The sequence below is a fragment of the Priapulus caudatus genome, unplaced genomic scaffold, assembly GCF_000485595.1.
Source record: "Priapulus caudatus unplaced genomic scaffold, Priapulus_caudatus-5.0.1 Scaffold879, whole genome shotgun sequence".
NCBI lineage: Eukaryota > Metazoa > Priapulida > Priapulimorpha > Priapulimorphida > Priapulidae > Priapulus > Priapulus caudatus.
In genome coordinates, this window is record NW_014577940.1 from 35943 (window position 1) to 55407 (window position 19465).

At 47.2% G+C, this 19465-nt stretch overlaps 2 protein-coding genes across 2 annotated transcripts in view; both read right to left on the reverse strand.

Moving 5' to 3' along the window:
* The window catches only part of LOC106814177 (V-type proton ATPase subunit B), a 21768-nt gene extending 4328 nt beyond the window's left edge, over positions 1-17440 (reverse strand). The window contains exons 1-9 of the mRNA XM_014818473.1: positions 17337-17440; positions 16187-16341; positions 13016-13187; positions 12105-12244; positions 10600-10704; positions 10090-10187; positions 8574-8697; positions 1249-1399; positions 168-355 (exon numbers count right to left, since the gene is read on the reverse strand). Of these exons, the coding sequence (XP_014673959.1) occupies positions 168-355; positions 1249-1399; positions 8574-8697; positions 10090-10187; positions 10600-10704; positions 12105-12244; positions 13016-13187; positions 16187-16341; positions 17337-17433 (1230 nt within the window). The 5' untranslated portion in view covers positions 17434-17440. The remainder of the gene's footprint in view (positions 1-167; positions 356-1248; positions 1400-8573; positions 8698-10089; positions 10188-10599; positions 10705-12104; positions 12245-13015; positions 13188-16186; positions 16342-17336) is intronic.
* Positions 17441-17849: 409 nt separating this feature from the next.
* The window catches only part of LOC106814176 (probable ATP-dependent RNA helicase DDX56), a 9259-nt gene continuing 7643 nt past the window's right edge, over positions 17850-19465 (reverse strand). The window contains exons 12-13 of the mRNA XM_014818472.1: positions 19083-19289; positions 17850-18441 (exon numbers count right to left, since the gene is read on the reverse strand). Coding sequence (XP_014673958.1) covers positions 18352-18441; positions 19083-19289 — 297 coding nt within the window. The 3' untranslated portion in view covers positions 17850-18351. The remainder of the gene's footprint in view (positions 18442-19082; positions 19290-19465) is intronic.

The following is a 19465-nucleotide window of genomic DNA, read 5'->3' on the forward strand; positions in this document are numbered from 1 at the left end:
ACCCGCATCGTCACACCTGTACTAGTGAGCTACCCGCATCGTCACACCTCTACTAGTGAGCTACCCGCATCGTCACACCTCTACTAGTGAGCGACCCGCATCGTCACACCTCTACTAGTGTGACCCGCATCGTCACACCTCTACTAGTGTGACCCGCAGGCACTCACCAGCTGGTTGGAGACGTCGGCGTGGTCCTTCCTCGTCATGTCCTCGCCGATGGCGGACTTCATGAGACGCGACAGCGACGGAAGCACGTTGATCGGCGGGTAGATCTGTCGGTTGTGCAGCTGACGGTCGACGTAGATCTGTCCCTCGGTGATGTAACCCGTCAGGTCAGGGATGGGATGCGTGATATCTGCATGGGGGGCAAGCCAGGGGTAGAAATTAACTTTTGAACACGGGAGTCCAACGGACTCCCTACCCTCAAAAAGAGGGAGTACTGCCACACACACTGGTATTGACACTACCACTCCCACTGCTAATGGCAATGACACTGCCAGAGACAGTACCAATGGCAACGACACTACCACTATACTGTCATTAACACTAACAATGCTACTGTAGTGTCACTAACACTAACACTAACACTGCCACTGTACTGTCACTAACACTGCAACTGTAGTGTCACTAACACTGCAACTGTACTGTCACTAACACTGCCACTGTACTGTCACTAACACTGCAACTGTAGTGTCACTAACACTAAGACTGCCACTTAGACTGTAATGCCACTAACCCTAACAATGCCACTGTAGTGTCACTAACCCTAACGCTGTCACTGTAATGTCACTAACACTAACACTGTCACTGTAATGTCACTAACACTACCATTGTAGTATCACTAACACTAACAATGCCACTGTAGTGTCACTAACCCTAACACTGTCACTGTAATGTCACTAACACTAAACACTGCCACTGTAATGTCACTAAACACTAACAATGTCACTATACACACAATACCTCTGATGGTTTTGAAAGTTTTTGCTGACTCAACACATTGGTTAAATTCCTGTCATTAATCATACTATCCATTAAATGCGGTGCAACCAACCACGGTTGGTGGCAAATCACGACTGACAAAAGTATTCGCTCGCACACCGAGGGCAAATCTGTTAGACTGCTTGCAAGAATTATTATTGTAATGTCACTCACAGAAAACCTGCAGCGTGTGGCCATGCCCGAGTCGAGATAATGCAAACGGTCCTACAACAAGACATGTGAGTCGGGGTGATGCTATGTACTCACCGTCGTTGGGCATGGTGAGGATGGGAATCTGCGTGATGGAGCCGTTCCTGCCCTCAACACGGCCCGCACGCTCGTAGATGGTCGCCAAGTCGGTGTACATGTAACCGGGGAAGCCACGTCGGCCTGGTACCTCCTCACGAGCAGCAGACACCTACAGCAACGAGCGCATAGCAACCACGTTCAGCAACGAGTGCATAGCAACAGAGCAGGGGCAGGTGTGCATAGTGATGATGCAGCACCACAGCAATGTTGTAATATGGCAATGTATGAATAGAAGAATGTATCACTATAGCAATTAATGAATGTAGTAATGTTGTTTTTTTTTTTTTTTTTTCTAGTAATGTAGTAATGAAGTAATGTAGTAATGTAACAATGTAGTAATGTAACAATGAAGTAATGTAGTAATGTAACAATGAAGTAATGTAACAATGTAGTAATGTAACAATGAAGTAATGTAGTAATGTAACAATGAAGTAATGTAGTAATGCAACAATGAAGTAATGTAGTAATGTACCGATGAAGTAATGTAGCAATGAAGTAATGTAACAATGTAGTAATGTAACAATGTAGTAATGTAACAACTAGAGCACTCGGAGAGCACAGACCTCCGCCAAGGCAGCTGAATTCTCTTCAAATGTGAATTTTTTAATTAATTAATTAATTAGCTGAAAAATGAATTAATTAAATAATAATTGGATCGGTTAGTGCAAGCGTGCAGGTGAGGGGAGGACTGTGGTCTTGCCCCTTAGCCTGTGGTTGCCGTGTTGTTAAGTCTACAGCCAGCCGCCACCTAGCGGGACAAGTGAACTGAACGTTGCATCGTTAAACAAACACAAACCCACAAACACACAACGCAACACTCAAACACACGCTAGCGTAAAAACATAACCCCCGCCAAGCCCCTGGCGAAGGTAATGAAGTAATGTAACAATGAAGTAATATAGTAATGTGGTAGTGTAGTGATGCATAGCAACCGCAGCATCTCTGCGCACACTCGCACCTTCCTCTCGCAGCATCTTGCGCACACTCGCACCTACCTTCTGTTTTTTTCCAAGCATCTCCTGCCCGGCATGCTTGCACCTACGCTCTCCAGCATCTCTCGCCAGCATCTCTGCGCCATGCTTGCACCTTACCTCTCCGCCAGCATCTCTCGCCCAGCATCTCTGCGCACACTTCGCACCTACCTCTCGCAGATCTCTCGCAGACATCTATGCGCACACTCACATCCTGCTCTCGCCAGCATCTCTCGCCTGCCAATCTCTGCGCACACTCGCCCAACCTCTCTTGCAGCATCTCCGCACACGCGCACCTACCTCTCGCCTTGCGCACACTCGCCACCTTCCGCTCGCCAGGGCATCTCTCGCGGCACACTCGCACCTACCTCTCGCAACATCTCTGCGCACACTCGACCTACTCTCGCCAGGCATCTCTCGCGCATCACTCGCACCTACCTCTCGCCCAGCATCTCTGCCGCACGCTCGCACCTACTCTCGCCAGCAATCTCTGCGCACACTCGCACCTACCTCTCCCAGCTTCTGCCGCACCTCGCACCTACCTCTCGCAGCATCTCTGCGCCAGCTCGCACCTACTCTGCAGCACCTCTGCGGCACACTCGCACCTACCTCTCTGCAGCATCTCTGCGCACACTCGCACCTACTCTCCGAGCATCTCTGCGCCGACACTCGCCACCTACCTCTCGCCAGCATCTCTGCGCACGCTCGCACCTACCCTCTCGCAGCATCTCTGCCGCACACTCGCACCTGACCTCTCGGCGAGCATCTCTGCGCCCACTCGCACCTACCTCTCGCCGCCATCTCTGCGCACACTCGCCACCCTACTCTCCCGCATTCTCTGCCGCACGCTCGCAACTACTTCTCGCGCATCTCTGCGCACACTCGCACCTACTCTCGCCAGCATCTCTGCGCACACTCGCACCTACCTCTCGCCAGCATCTCTGGCACACTCGCACCTACTCTCACAGCATCTCTGCCGCACACTCGTACCTACCTCTCGCCAGCATCTCTGCGCACACTCGCACCTACCTTCTCGCAGCATCTCTGCGCACACCCGCACCTACCTCTCACAGCCATCCGGCGCACACTCGCCACCCCCTCTCGCAGGCTCTCTGCGCACGTCGCAACCTACCTCTCGCGCATCTCTGCGCACCGCTCGCACCTTACCTCTCGCAGCATTCTCGGCGCACACTCGCACCTATCTCTCGCAGCATCTCTGCGACACTCGCACCTACCTCTCGCAGCATCTCTTGCAGCATCGTATGCCGCAACACTCGCACCTAACCTCTCGCAGGGCATCTCTGGCACACTCGCACCCTACCTCTCGGCGCATTCTGCGCACACTCGCCACCTACCCTCTCGCCGCATCTCTCGCAGCATCTCTGCGCACGCTCGCCACCTACTTCGCGCATCTCTGCGCACACTCGCACCTACCTCTCGCAGCATCTTGCGCACACTCGCAGCCTACCTCTCGCAGACATCTCTGTCGCGACGCTCGCCACCTACCTCTCGCCAGCATCTCGCCGGCACGCTCGCACCTTACCTCTTGCCCAGCATCTTATCGCCACACTCGCCACCTACCTCTCGCAGCATTCTCTCGCGCACACTCCACCACCTCTCGCACATCTCTGCGCACACTCGCACCTGACTCTCGCCAGCATCTTGCCGCACACTCGCACCTACCTCTCGCAGCATCTCTGCCGCCACTACGTACCTACCTCTCGCAGCATCTCTGCGCACACTCGCCCACCTACCTCTCGCACAGATCTCTGCCGCACACTCGTTACCTACCTCTCGCAGCATCTCTGCGCACACTCGTACGCCTACTCTCCCAGCATCTTCTTGCGCACACTCGCCACCTTACCTCTCCGCGCATCTATGGGCCACGCTCGCCACCTAACTCTCGGCATCTCTGCGCACACTCACACCTTACCTCTCGCAGCATCTCTTGCAGATCTATGCGCACACTCGCACCTACCTCTCACAGCATCTCTTGCAGCATCTTATGCGCACACTCCGCAATACCTCTCGCAGCATCTCTCGCAGCCCAGCTCTGCCGCGATGCTCGCCCACCTAACCTCGCAGCATCTTCTTGCAGCATCTCTGGCCCGCCACACTCGTACCTACCTCTGCAGATCTCGGGGGCACATCGCACCTACTCTGCGCATCTTCTGCGCACACTCTCGTACCTACCTCTCGCAGCATCTCTGCGCACACTCAACCTACCTCTCGCAGCATCTCTTGCAGCATCTATGCGCACGTCGCACCTACTCTCGCAGATCTCTCGCGCACACTCGCAACCTACTCTCGCAGCATCTCTGCGCCACACTCACACCTACCTCTCCGCCAGCAATCTCTTGCAGGCATCTATGCGCACATCCGCACCTACTCTTCGCAGCATCTCTTGCCCAGCATCTTACTGCGCACACTCACACCTACCTCTCGCCAGCATCTCTGCGCACACCGCACCTACCTCTCGCAGGCATCCTTGCCCGCACACTCGCACCTACCTCTTTGCAGCATTCTATGGCGCACACTCACACCTACCTCTCGCAGCAATCTATGCGCACACTCGCACCTACCTCTCGCAGCATCTCTGCGCACACTCGCAACCTACCTCTCGCCGCATCTCTGCCGCACACTCAACCTACCTCTCGCAGCATCTCTTGCGCATCTATGCGCGTACGCTCGCACCTACCTCTCGCAGCATCTCTGCGCACACTCGCACCTAACTCTCCGCCAGCATCTCTTGCCACATCTCTGCGCATCACTCGTACCTACTCTCGCCAGCATCTCCTGCCGCACACTCACACCTACGTCTCGCAGAGCATCCTTGCAGCATCTCTGCCGCACACTGCAACCTACCTCTCGGCAGCAATCTACTGCGCACAGTCGTACCTACCTCTCGCAGTCTCTGCGCACACTCGTACCTACCTCTCACAGCATCTCTGCCGCACACTCGTACCTACCTCTCGCGCGCATCTTCTGCGCGACACTCGTACCTACCTCTCGCGATCTTTTCCTTTGGCGCGCGTCAAAAACCCCATACGTACCTACCTCTCGCAGCATCTCTGCGCACACTTCGTACTACCTCTCGCAGCATCTCTGCGCACACTCGTACCTACCTCTCGCCCAGATCTCTGCGCCACAACTCGCAACCTGTACCTCTTCCCCCCCCCCCCCCCCCCCCCCCCCCCCCCCCCCCCCCCCCCCCCCCCCCCCATCTCTGCGACACACTCGTACCCTCTCTCGCCACCATTCTCTGCGCACACTCGATACCGACCTCGTCGCAGATCTCTGCGCACACTGCACTACCTCTCGCCAGCATCTGCTGCGCACACTTTCGTACCTACCTCTCCGCAGATCTCTGCGCACACTTCGTACCTCACCTCTCCCAGCATCTCTGCGCAGCACTCGACCTACCTCTCGCCCAGCATCTATGCGCCGCTCGCACCTAACTCTCGCAGGCATTCCTGGCACACTCACACTACTCTCGCAGATCTCTTTGCCAGCATCTTGCGCACACTGCACCTACTCTGCGCCATGCATCTCTTGCAGCATGCTATGGCGCACACTCGCAGCCTAACCTCTCGCCAGCATCTCCGCAGATCTCTGCGCTTGCTCGGCAACCTACCTTCGCAGCATCTACTTGCAGCATCTCTGCGCACACTCGTACCTACCTCTCGCAGCCATTCTCTTGCGCACACTCGCACCACCTCTCGCATCTCTGCGCACACTCGTACCCTACCATCTCGCGCATCTCTGCGCAAACTTCCACCTACTCTCGCCGCATCTCTTGCCAGCAGTCTATGCGCACCATCGTAACCTACCTCGCGCCCAGCATCTCTGCGCACACCCACATGTACCCTACCTCTCGCAGCAGCTCTGCGCACCTGCGTACTACCTCTCGCAGCATCTTCTGGGCACACTCGCCACCTACTCTCCGGCGAGATCTATGCGGCACGCTCGCACCCAACTCTCGCAGGCATTCTCTGCGCCACACTCACACCTACGCTCTCGCCAGCATGCCTCTTGCAGCATCTATGCGCACACTCGCACCTACCTACTCGCGCATCTCTTGCAGCAGCTTATGCGCACACTCGCACCTACCTCTCGCCAGCATCTCTTGCAGCATCTTCTGCGCACACTCGTACCTACCTCTGCAGCATCTCTGCCTGCCACTCGCACCTACCTCTCGCCATCTCCTGCCGCACACTCGGCACCTACCTCTCGCCACATTCTCCGTATGCGCACACTCACACCTAACTCTCGCAGATCTCTCGCTTGCATCTCTGCGCCAGCTCGCACCTACCTCTCGCTGCCAGCTCTGCGCACACTCGCACCTACCTCTCGCGCACGCCTCTGCGCCACACTCGCCCACTACTCTCGCAGCATCTCTGCGGACACACTACACCTTACCTCTCGCCAGCATCTCGTGCAGCATCTCCTGCCCGCACCGCTCGCACCTAGCCTCTCGCCAGCTCTCTGCGCACACTCGCCACCTACCTCTCGCAGCATCTCTTTTGCCAGCTCATCTCTGCCGCACACTCGCCACCCTACCTCTCGCCCAGCTCTCTGGCGCACACTCGCACATACCTCTCGGCAGCTCTCTCGCTGCAGCATCTATCGCGCACGCTCGCACTACCGTCTCGCAGCATCTCTGCGCTCCTACTCTCCGCCAGCATCTCTGCGGCACACTCGCACATACTCTCCGCAGCATCTCTTGCCAGCATCTCTGCGCACACTCGCACTACCTCTCGCGCCATCTCGTTGCGCCACACTCGCACCTACCTCTCGCAGCATCTTCTTGCAGCATCTCTGCGCACACTCGCACCTACCTCTCGCAGCATCTCTGCGCCACACTCAACCTACCTCTCGCAGCATCTCTGCGCACACTGCACCTACCTCTCGGCAGGCATCTCTTGCAGCATCTTAATGCGCACACTCGCACCTTACCTCTTCGACGCATCGCTTGCAGCATCTCTGCGCACGCTCGCACCTTACCTCTTGCCAGCATCTCTGCGGCACGCTCGCACCTACCTCTCGCAGCATCTCTGCGCGACGCTCGCCACCTACCTCTCGCAGGGCATCTCTGCCGCACACGTCGCCACCTTCCTCTCGCCAGATCTCTGCGCACCACTCGCAACCTACTCTCGCAGCCATCCTTCCTCCGCCACGCCTCGCACCTACCTCTCGCCAGCATACTCTGCGCACGCTCGCACCTACTCTCGCCCGATCTCTCCAGCATCTCTGCGCACGATCGCACCTACCTCTCGTCGCCATCTCTGCGCACACTCGCACCTACCTCTCGCAGCATCTCTCGCAAGCATCTCGTGCGCACCGCTCGACCTACCTCTCGCGATCTGCTTGCAGCATCTCCTGCGCACGCTTGCACCTACCTCCCTCGCAGACATCTCTCGCTGCATCTCTGCGCACACTCGCACCTACCTCTCGCAGCATCTCTTGCAGCATCTATGCGCACACTCGCCCTTACCTTCGCAGGGCATCTGCCTGCGCACACTCGCACTACTCTCGCCGCATACTCTGCGCACACTGCACCTACTCTGCGCCATCTCTGGCACACTCGCACCTACCTCTTGCGATTCTTCGCATGCGCGACCTACCTGCTCGCAGCAGCTCTGCCGCACACTCGCACCTTACCTCTCGCAGCATCTGCTGCACACACTCGCCCACCTACTCTCGCAGCATCTCTGCGCGACACTCGCCACCTACCTTTCTCGCCAGCATCTCTGTGCACACTCGCACCACCTCTTTCGCAGCATCTCTCGAGCTCTCTGGCGCCGCTTGCGCCTACCTCTCGCAGCATCTCTCGCCTGCATCTCTGCGACGCTCGCCTCTCTCGAGCATCTCTGCGCACACTGCGCACCTACCTTCTCGCAGCATCTCTCGCAGCATCTCCTGCGCACGCTTGCACTACTCTCGCAGCATCCTCTCGCATGCCATCTCTGCGCACGCCGCTCGCCACCTACACTCTGCGCAGCATCTCTGCGCACACTCGCACCTACCTCTTCGCCAGCATCATCCGCCAGGCATCTTCGCTGCATCTTGCCGCCGGACGCTCGCAGACCTACCTAATCGCCGCCATCTCTCGCAGCATCTCTAGGCGCACGCTCGCACCTACCTCTCGCAGCATCTCTGCGCACACTCGCACCTACCTCTCGCAGCATCTCTGCGCACACTCGCACCTACCTCTCGCAGCATCTCTGCGCACGCTCGCACCTACCTCTCGCAGCATCTCTGCGCACGCTCGCACCTACCTCTCGCAGCATCTCTGCGCACGCTCGCACCTACCTCTCGCAGGGCTTCAGCGTAGGAGCTCATGTCGGTGAGAATGACGAGCACGTGTTTCTCACACTGGTAGGCGAGAAACTCTGCCGTCGTGAGAGCTAACCGCGGCGTGATGATGCGCTCAATCCTACACGCAGTGCAAGTAACAATCACGCGAGGGGGGTCAGTAACAACGTCACACACATACACAGGTCAGTGCGGGATGTTGTAGAATATGGTAACCAAGAACCATAAATTATTACGTGCAACACGAAATGGTAACTGCATCAAATTTTTTTCGGAGATTTGATATAAATATTATTGCTGATTAGAAAATTTGCGTATTCAGCGCAGTAATTGATAGAGTAATGTGTATAGGCAACATAAAATATTGTTTTGTTGAATTCTAGTAAACAGCACAGGAACAATATTATGTTACTATTGTACAAATTCACAGTTACGTTAAATAGTAACTGCATGTAAAGATGATCAGATTCACATGAGTGCTGATGTCTGACAAGTTAATAACAATGTCCCATGAATCAGAAGCAATGTCATTTTTGTGAGTAACAATGACAGGCACATCAGTACCAATCTCATTTGTGCAGGTAACAATGACTGGCATACCAGCACCAATGCATGGTGCAAAATTAACCTTCTTTGAATTGTAGTCATACGGACTACTAAACTTTGTAATCTGGTAGTCCGCAAGCAATTCTTGTAGTTCAGAATTTTGTAAATATGTAATAATGAAGACTACTTTTAAGTAAATTGGTGATTTAATTTATTTAAAATAAATGTTTGCAGGAAAGAGATACCATTTAAATTATCAGTTTGTTTATCTGTATAAATCAAAACTGACATTGCCAAGTTAAGTTAAAGTGACGCTGACAGTCAAGTAGTCCACTGGACTAGTTGTTGCTGCAATCTACACATCTGTTAGTAAATCTGGTAGTTTTAGACTAACTGACTACTGTTAATTTCGAACCCTGCCAATTTTGCTTATATATATGTAGGTAACAACGACACAGGCACTAGTGTTGTCAATCGGTTGTAATTTCGTAATCGATCATCGGTTGGACCCAAGTAACCGATGATTGGTTACAATCGGTTACTCGGGGTGTTGAATGCCTGCGTGTGCGTAACGTCGTGTGCATGTACGTGTGTGCATGTATGTGCTTGTTTAGCCAGCGTATAAAATCCCTAGTGTGTCCTAGGCTTTAGCCCCTCAACAGGAAGTAACTCCGGCAAATTCCGGGTGATTCCCGAACTAAAATAGCAGTGACTTCTCTGATTCTCATCAGTTTTCCAAGTTTTCTTGTTCAAGTTTTACATTTATTTTCGATTTTGTTTTTTTCGATGAAATTGATTATTGATTTTGATAACCAAGCGCTTGGTTCGAGCCACTGTTCAACCGATGATCGAGTATAATCGATGATCGTGACATCACTAACAGGCATGATACGGTTGTTTGAGGTCAAGTTTAGACATTGTCCGGTCACGTTGATGGTGATTTACGTATCGCACACCATCTACTCACGTTGGATCATTGGCCAGGTTCAAGAACAGACACACGTTCTCCATCGACCCATTCTCCTCAAAGTCCTGCTTGAAGAATCGCGCAGTCTCCATGTTTACCTGCGATAGACGAAAGCATGCCATCGTGAAACGCTACTGGCCGACATAACCTGTATTACATTAACTGTCCGAGGTAGAAGTAACCTACTGCTACATCGGTCTTGCCCTGTTCTTTTGCTGCGAACTTGCTCGGACATGCTGGGACTCCCCCCAAAGCTCAATATATCTCCTCATGTCTATCGAACTATTATTATTAAGTCTCAGTAGCAAAACTTGATTCTTAACAAATTATTTTCTGTCTACTCGACATGCAACTACTGACTAAAGACTGCAAATACCACTTTGGTGCTTTTACCTTTGATTTTTACTTCAACTTACCAAGATTTTCTGACATAAAAACTTCTTGTACATATCTTACACACAAACTATGTATATCAATCTTTATTGGAAAGGCGAAAAATGATGTGCTTACACCCATGGCAGCGAATACGATTGCGAAATTATCCTCGTGGTCATCCAGGACACTCTTGCCCGGCAGCTTGACCAGACCACCCTGTCTGCAAATCTGCGCAGCAATCTACAACAATATACGCAGGAATTACACACAATGAACACACTGTTGATGTGCACACAACCGTGCCTGCAACAACACACCAACTGTTGACGTGCACACAAGTGTCTGCAATAATAAATGCACAATTGACGCATAAGGCTCTATGCTAGCACTACAGCAGTTAATTCAATATGTTACGATGAACACCACCTCCTGCCATTTCCCATCTAGTCACGACATATCAACTCCCCACAATGCCTCAAAACCCACAACAACTTCCCTTGAAATTAAACATGCCATTAACTAGGGCTGTAACGATCCACCGAAATCGAATCGGATCAAGATTCTCTTCCCTCGATCCGATCCTCAATATTTTTCCCCGTATTTTCGATTCCACTTCGATACCACTTTTTTCCTCCAATAGATGGCGGCACTACGTGCTATATATATACATATACATATACGGCTATATACTGTGGAGTGTTACCAGAGCATATATAAATTACTGATTTATATGCTCTGGTGTTACTCACCAATGTTACTCAGCGACTGTGCAGTGTATATATACCTCTCTAGACTCTCTAGTCTATTCACCACTAATAATTTATTATTGCAAAATAATGAAAATATAAAAAATAAGATAACATTTCAATATTTTGGGAATCGAATCAAAGGAATCGAATTGAGAGGCTAATATCGAGAACCGGATCAAATCGAAAAGCTTGTGTATCGTTACAGCCCTACCATTAACATAACTTCCACGACACCAACACACTCTGCAGATACAAAAAATCCTGGGGCCGATTTCACGAAGTGTGATTAACTTTACACTAATCATAATTAACCTCCTGTAATTATGATTAGTTAATCATACTTAAAAATCTGTTTCACGACGCGATTTAAGTACATATTTAACAAATCACATAATTAGCCGACTTAGACATGAATTACACTGTATTAAGAATGGCGGACAATGCAAAAGTACCTGAAAAGAAATTAATTTGCAATTATAATTACTAAATTAGTACAGCTAATCTTAGATAATTTATATTTCACTAAGAAAAAATGGAAGTAAAATTTCCAATTGTAAAATCTGCAGCCTACTTACTGTACTAGTACTATACCTACATACTACTACTAGTACTATAGCAACTAATTATGATTAGTGGATTTAATCATGCTCCGGAGTAGAATTAAATATTGTGATTAACTTAATCATGATTAAAGTTAATTACGCTTCGTGAAACAGTCACTTCAATTTAAGTATGGGAGGTTAATCATGATTAGTAATTTAATCATGATTAAGGACTTAATTACGCTTTGAGAAACCGACCCCTGGACACAAGAGCCAGATACCCCCTCCCCTGACGAGGAACAGTGAGGGTCTCTCTCTCCACGTGCAGACGTGTGGGTTTCACTCTCACCTCGTTGTGGGGCAGGCCAGCCGCAGAGAAGATAGGGATCTTCTGACCGCGGGCAATGCTGTTCTGTACATCGATGGCAGAGATGCCTGTCTGGATCATCTCTTCCGGGTAGATGCGCGACCACGGATTGATGGGCTGACCTGCCAATGGATGAAAGCCTCCGCTCAAGAAACTCCACTGCATGATTGAATAATTTCATCGGATCTCTATATAGTTTACATGCAAATAAAGTTGATCTCAGTTAGATCCGAACTCCACTGCGCAAAATTCATACAGCTACCATATTGTAATTACTGATCTTCATTATATATCGATATATTACATCAATGCATTTATAAGGATCCACAATCGTTCATCATCAACATCATATACATGATGGCATGAAGACACTAAATGTTATATGCACTTTTTTGCAAATTGAGCTGTTTCACCACGCCGATTTACTCCCACAAGATTTCTCCTACACATTAACACCTGACATTAATACATTTACGACTGCGTTTTAATACACTCACTACTAGGCGCAAACATCAAGAGGCCATACCAGAGATGCTACAGGGTGGTTCCAAAAAATCCTAACTATTAAGTAGTGACCAATTAAAGCGTAGCGAACATAGCGAGCGGAGCACGTCACGGCCGGGGGTCCAGCGGCCTGCCTTAGGGCCCCTGGTGGGTTGAACCCTCCGGACCCCTGGAACACCCCTGGACAGTGCAAAACGAAAGCTTCCTAATGCTAAATTTAATCCATTAATTCACAATGATGAAAATCCATTCTAAATAGTGTTATTTTGGGTCTGATTTTCAGGATTTTGGATTTTTCCCGATTTTTTTCTGATTTTTTTTGGAACTTTTTACATTTTTTTACAAAATCCCGATTTCCAGTACAATCCAGAAATGTAGCATCGCCATACCCATGATGTCGAGGAAGTCTTCAGCCATCACAGGTGGACCCTTGTCGATCGGCTTTCCAGATCCGTTGAAGACTCTTCCCAGCATGTCTTCTGACACGGCTATCTTCAGGATGTCACCCGTAAACTCGCACACCGTGTGTTTGGCATCGATGCCGCTAGTGCCTTCAAACACCTACACATGGAAATGTCGACAGTCAATGCTTGATTCACCAAATATCCCATATATACAGGGTTTTTTCTGAGGGAAAATTAGACAAAGGAGGTAATGGCCAATTTGGAGAAAAAAAACACACATGATGGATTCAAAGGCGTGCCATGCAGGCGGACACGGGGGAGAGAGCGAGAGGGGGAATCTATTGGGAGCACGTGGTGATCTATATCAGGGTGAAAAACTGATAATTGGAGGCACTGGTCCAGCAGGACCAGTGCCTCTGAGGAAGCACTGGTCCTGGTCAGTAGGCACTGGTCCAGGATTTATGTCATAGCAAAGTGAATGACTTGGATGTGGGGACGTTTTTATAGGGGGGATGGTGCAATTTGGTGATGTGCATTCTAAGGTATTCTTAAACATTATATTTTTTACACGTTTCGATACACTGATGCGTAGTAAATCGGAACAAGTCCGCAAGTCGATTTCAAAGATCAGCGGTCTCTGAAGACCGGCCATTATTCCTATTATCATCAAAATTATCATATTTTATTACGCGATCGCTGATTCAGTGATTGGTCGGGGATGCCCAGTATTATCGAATTAGCAGAGGTTTAACAGCATGACCTAGAAAATCGAACACAACAAACATGGAAAGTTTGTGTACTTTCGGCGTTTGCGCCAGAATGCCAGTTTTCTCACCTGTTTCTTGTGGGTTTTAAGCAAACGCGCAGTGAAATGAGAGCAACTAGTTTATTTTGTCATAAGGTAGTGTGATTATGCATTACACGAAGTATTTGCTAGTCTAGTACTGGAGAAATTAGCGTTTGGATGCGCATTGAGCCTTTAAATTTACCATTCATTTCATTAGAATAATGTAGAAGGTTAGTAGAAAATAACAAAATAATAAGTTTGGTAAATTTTTTATTTCCTGTGCGGCAGCCTAAAAATTACTTTTTTTACGAGAGCTCTTTTTTGATTTTGTATGAAAAAGAGCTCGTAATTTTTTTTACGGGAGCTATTTTAGGCTTGGCCAGCGCTACTTTTTCATAGCATGATTTTGATGCACTCACTGACTCTAATATTATTCATCAGCATTCAGCACTCAGCACCAGTAACCAGGCTGTGTGACTAACGTCAATATACTACCTAGCAATACCGTTTCTTGGAGCTACACCAGTATGAGACTATCAGTGTTAAGAAATCGTCAACAAATTACATTCGATCACATTTTTTTTTATCTCATTTCACTCGACTAAGAAACCAATCACATTCTTATTCAATTTCATTCACACAGACAGATATGCACTACACAGTACACATAGTCAGGTAACATGACAAAGACAGGAAATCAAAGAATTATAATCATGGTAATGATGGTATGGTTATTTTCAAAGTTTCTTTTTTTTACTTCATTTCCTTCATCTTTCAACTCTTTTTACATCGACTGGACAATTTCAGAACTTCAGAGCGTGTTTTTAGTTACTTTGAGTATGTTAAAAAAAACTTTTACTGGAATCTCTAGGAATGCGGGGAGCTTCTGGGCAAGGTTTTACTTTCGTTTTCTCCTCCCCAGTCCACGGTACCCCCATGCATAGATCAATGCTGCCGCACATCCGCAAAGTTACAAGTGCCTAGAATCTAGAATATACTTAGACTAGAATATTGCTTCTAGATATCTAAACTGAATAAAAACAGTCCACTTTCTACGTTAAGAAAAGTGACGAATTCAGTTAACAGCTTTGATTACGTGCGTGTCAGGTGTCCGACTGGTCGTGCCCTCGATCGATCATCACTCCCCACGATAACCCCTGCGATATAAAAACTTATTGTTAGGTGGTCATAAAAACTCTGGGCTGCCGGCGATGTAGCAATCGATTTCTTAGACTGTCCGAGTTTTTGTTTGTGTGGCAAATCATGCGTTGATGCGTTGAGTGTGCGGCGATTATCTAGTCGCCCCGCCGGACCAGCTGGCACGAGCAAGCAGTCGCCCGGTCGATTTTCTAATCGCCACTGGCGACTGGGCGACCGCTAGTTTCTCACGCTGTATATATTTTTGGGTTGACACTATTTTGACAACGGCGGGTAAATAGAGGTACATTTTCACAATGGCGATGTTAAATTTGACAATGTTCGGCGGTGCGCCACTGTGCCTCTATGTATAAGACACCCTGATATATGACCAACACATTTCTCATATAGCCAACCTGTGTGACAAAGTTACAAACAAATGACCATGCTTACATGATATATATTGCATCACACGTGAGGCAGCATACCAAGTACCATTACAATATATGTATAGTAGATGCAGCTACTACAGCAGCATAGGTCCCATCATGTTATGACTTAAAACATAGAGAGTAGAGCGGTTCGCATCAGTACCCATTTCCTTAGTTCGTAATTTCTAAGGCTTTACCATTACGTATGTTATACAGTCACAGAACCTTACATCAAGTATGGTAATGCCAAATGAACCAGGGTGTCATGGAAATTGGAAGTGTCATGCTATACCAGTCTTGTTCAAAAGTTATTAGTTCCAAACAGGGGGACAGGCTGCAATTTTCTACATGGCTAAACTAATCCGCATACAGTGTGCGAGTACACTAAGCTGCGCAGTCTGAGCAGTATTGGAGAGAGCAGCCCCTCATGCCCATAATATGGGATTAGTAACGTTTGAGCAGGGCTGGCTAGTTTCTATGGATTTTACAATAGGTTATATAATAGAAGTCAAACTTTTTGAAATCTGAACTGGCTGAGTTTTCAGACTCATTTCCAAGACTGGACTAAGCTTATATTTCTGCAACTTTCTGGCTTGTTCGCATCACAATACTTATTGTAGGATACTTGTTGTTGTTGTCGTTGTTTTTGTTGTTGTTGTTGTTGTTGTTGTTGCTACTGTTGTTGATGTTGTTTATTATTGTTGTTGTTGTTTTTGTTTTTGTTGCTGCTGTTGTTGTTATTATTGTTGATGTTGTTATTATTACCAAACTTGGTTCCCAGACTCGCGTGACCACACTGACCTGTACGACAGCCTTTGAGCCGCTGACCTCCAGCACCTGACCGCTGCGGACGGTGCCATCAGCCAGCGTTAGGTTGACAATCTCAGCAAACTTGGGGAACTTGACATCGTCAAGGATGACTAGCGGACCGTTCACACCAGACACGGTCTTATACGCTGCAAAGTTCAAAGTTCAAGGGTGAACACTGCAATGATTGATACCATTGTGAACAGATGTATATTGCGCCAGAGTTACAGTACAAACACACTCCGTGAGTGTATGTATTTATGTATTTGATAGCTCTAAATCAATCAATGTAGTCATTGAGTCAATCAGTCAATAAGTCAATCAGTCAACGTAAACATTTTGTCTTTGTTTGTTTTTTAATGTAACACACAAAAGATGTGACACGGGCAATGAAGTGCCCTGAAAAAAGTTGTTGGTGCAAGTTAGTGAATACTGGTACAAACCATGTTATCTTTGTATATTCTTTGGCGTTTCATGGTCTTGAGATATTTTACTTACATACCGGTATATTATACAGACACAAGATAATACAACAAATGTTGCAATTCCAACAATCCAGGCAGGTCAAGGAAATGTCATACACCAAAAGAAATCAGATGTATTAAATATTGCTAGTAGGCGAGCAATATAGGCTAGCACAAGTTCATTTTGCATACAGGAATGCTTATTCATTGCAAAACTTGACCCTGTTCAATTTGCTATTCATCGATCAAACTTTATGTTGCTGATTTGCAGTTTGACGTGTTAACTGACATTGCTAGCCAAATCAGCGAATAAGACGAGTCACGAGTGCAATCAATGAATCATGTCATTGTACAGTGGCATTGGCCATTGCCAGGGGCAGGGCAGTCTACAAGTACAATACAGATATTTACTCGCGGCAAAATACACATGAAAGGGAAATATACAGCACTCGGACCAAATGTAAAATTAAGTCTTTACTCTGATACTATCACGTCAACGACCCCAGAGAAGTGCGGGGCGGAAAATTCCAAGTTCCAACTTCAACTCCAACTTTCAAGGCCCACCGGACAACATTAGAATACTAATTCATTACATTCATTGCATACAAACAATACATAATCATTATGTAAAAAACACTCAACTCGTCGGAATTTACAAAAAACCATAATACAGTACTTACTCAATCTTGGCTGCGTGTTATAATTACGTGTCACCGCAAGCGTATTCTCCCTCGCAGCCTGAACTACAGGGGTTGCCATCATTTTCGTGTGCGACATCTTGCCTCTGATCACTGTCCACTGATGCTCAGTTGTTTTAAGCTTTTGCACAATAATTTATATTTTTATTAATTTTTAATTTTTACTCCATGTCTATACATGTGCATAACGTAGAATTGTATTGTAAGTTAATTTCTGTAATAGCTCACTATGTACCTTTCATTATAATTCTAGTATATATTGTTATCATCATCGTAATTTCTTGCTACATTCTTGGAGTAATCATCTTATCACTCCAAGCTACATTACAGTTAAATTTACTCTTTGGACATCACATATCAATTTACTCTTTGGACACGGATAGGAAGACACTTCGTTACTCAAACGATTCTAGAAACATTGTAATAATTATAAATAATAGAAAATATGAAGCATAATTATTTTGTGCATTATAAAAATATAAATTGAATAATAGATGATAGTATTTCAAACACTCTTTCTGTGTGTTGTGATTTATTTACACAATACCGCTGTTAATACAGATTACATATACAGATTTTATTTATGAACTTGCTTGCATGATCGTGCACACTCATAAGTGTACAATTCAGTTATAGTTTAATCCAACCTCCACATATTATTATAAATCTATTAGCTTTTATCTCGTGTATCCTTCCAGGGAACATGTCCATAGTCAGGATTTAGAGTACGGTATCATGTTTCTGACAGCATAGAACATATTCATCAATTGCAGTTAAGAAATATGGTGACATATTTCAAAATTCACATTGAATGCTATATACATTTACATGTAGTTTTACATATTGCAAATAGATATGTGTATTCGTACGAAAATACCATTTTCACGAACAACCATGAAATGACACCAAAACCTGTCATATATCACAAATATATCTATAGTGTACAGTAAAGATATGTTCATGCATATCTAGGTAAGTGGATTCACGATGCGATTACTTAGTGCTTCTTCTTCTTAAATTTCTTTGCATTCTGAATGTGTTTCAAACCACTAAACTCAAAGCTCTTCAGTGGATCTTCCTTCTTTTTCTGCAAAAAAATGAATATAAACATCAAACATATAGTATAAGAACTACAAGCAACTTTAGTCCGAAAATTATGACACCAGCTGTACAAGTAGTAAAGCTATGAAGAAACATCTGACATATGTGGAAATTGTCAGACATAGTTGAAATCAGGAGCGTATAATGGCAAATTAAAAATTTGTCATAATGACAAATTAAAAATAATGACAAATTAAATAATGACAAATTAAATGACAATAATGACAAATTAAAAAAAAAAACGTATTTGTCATTATACGCTCCTGTTGAAATCATGCGTAAGCTGAAGCCTCAATTGTATATACCCCCAGACATTGTGATGCAGAAGTAAAGCAGTACACGACCCTACACATACTTATATTATGAATGATCTAAACACAGAACCACAGATGGGTGGGGGACCAGTAGAACCCAATTTTCTTGAGTATTAGAACCCAATTTAAAAAAACACTGAACTATTAAGAATTATTAGAAAATCGATGAGCAGACTGACTGCATTGGTCTACAACCACACTTATCCAAAATGAAACTTCGCTGGGTAACATCACCCCAAACATTTCTCGCATTATGTCCCCTGAATATTTTCATACGCCAGCCCTTATGTTCGCTGAATCTCTACACATGCACCTTGAACCTCATCTGCGTCTGCGTCGGGGCCGGCTTTGGCTTGTATGCGTGTGGCTGCCGGCGCTTGGTGCCGGCGCGCATGCTCCGCAGCATTGGCGGGACTAAGTACTCCGGCACATGCTTCAGATGCTGCTGCGTGCGCACAGTGTGCAGCGGCTTGTCGTGCTTCAATACCTGCAGGTCCCGCGGGTTGTCCTCGAAGTAGGACTGCAGGCATGAGAGAGAGGAATGCAGTGTAAGGGTTACGTTGTGGAGAGAGTGTACATACTGAGAGAGAGAGAGAGAGAGAGAGAAAGAGAGAGAGAGAGAGAGAGAAAGAGAGAGAGCGAGAGAGAGAGAGAGAGAAAGCGAGAGAGAGAGAGAAAAAGAGAGAGAGAGAGAGA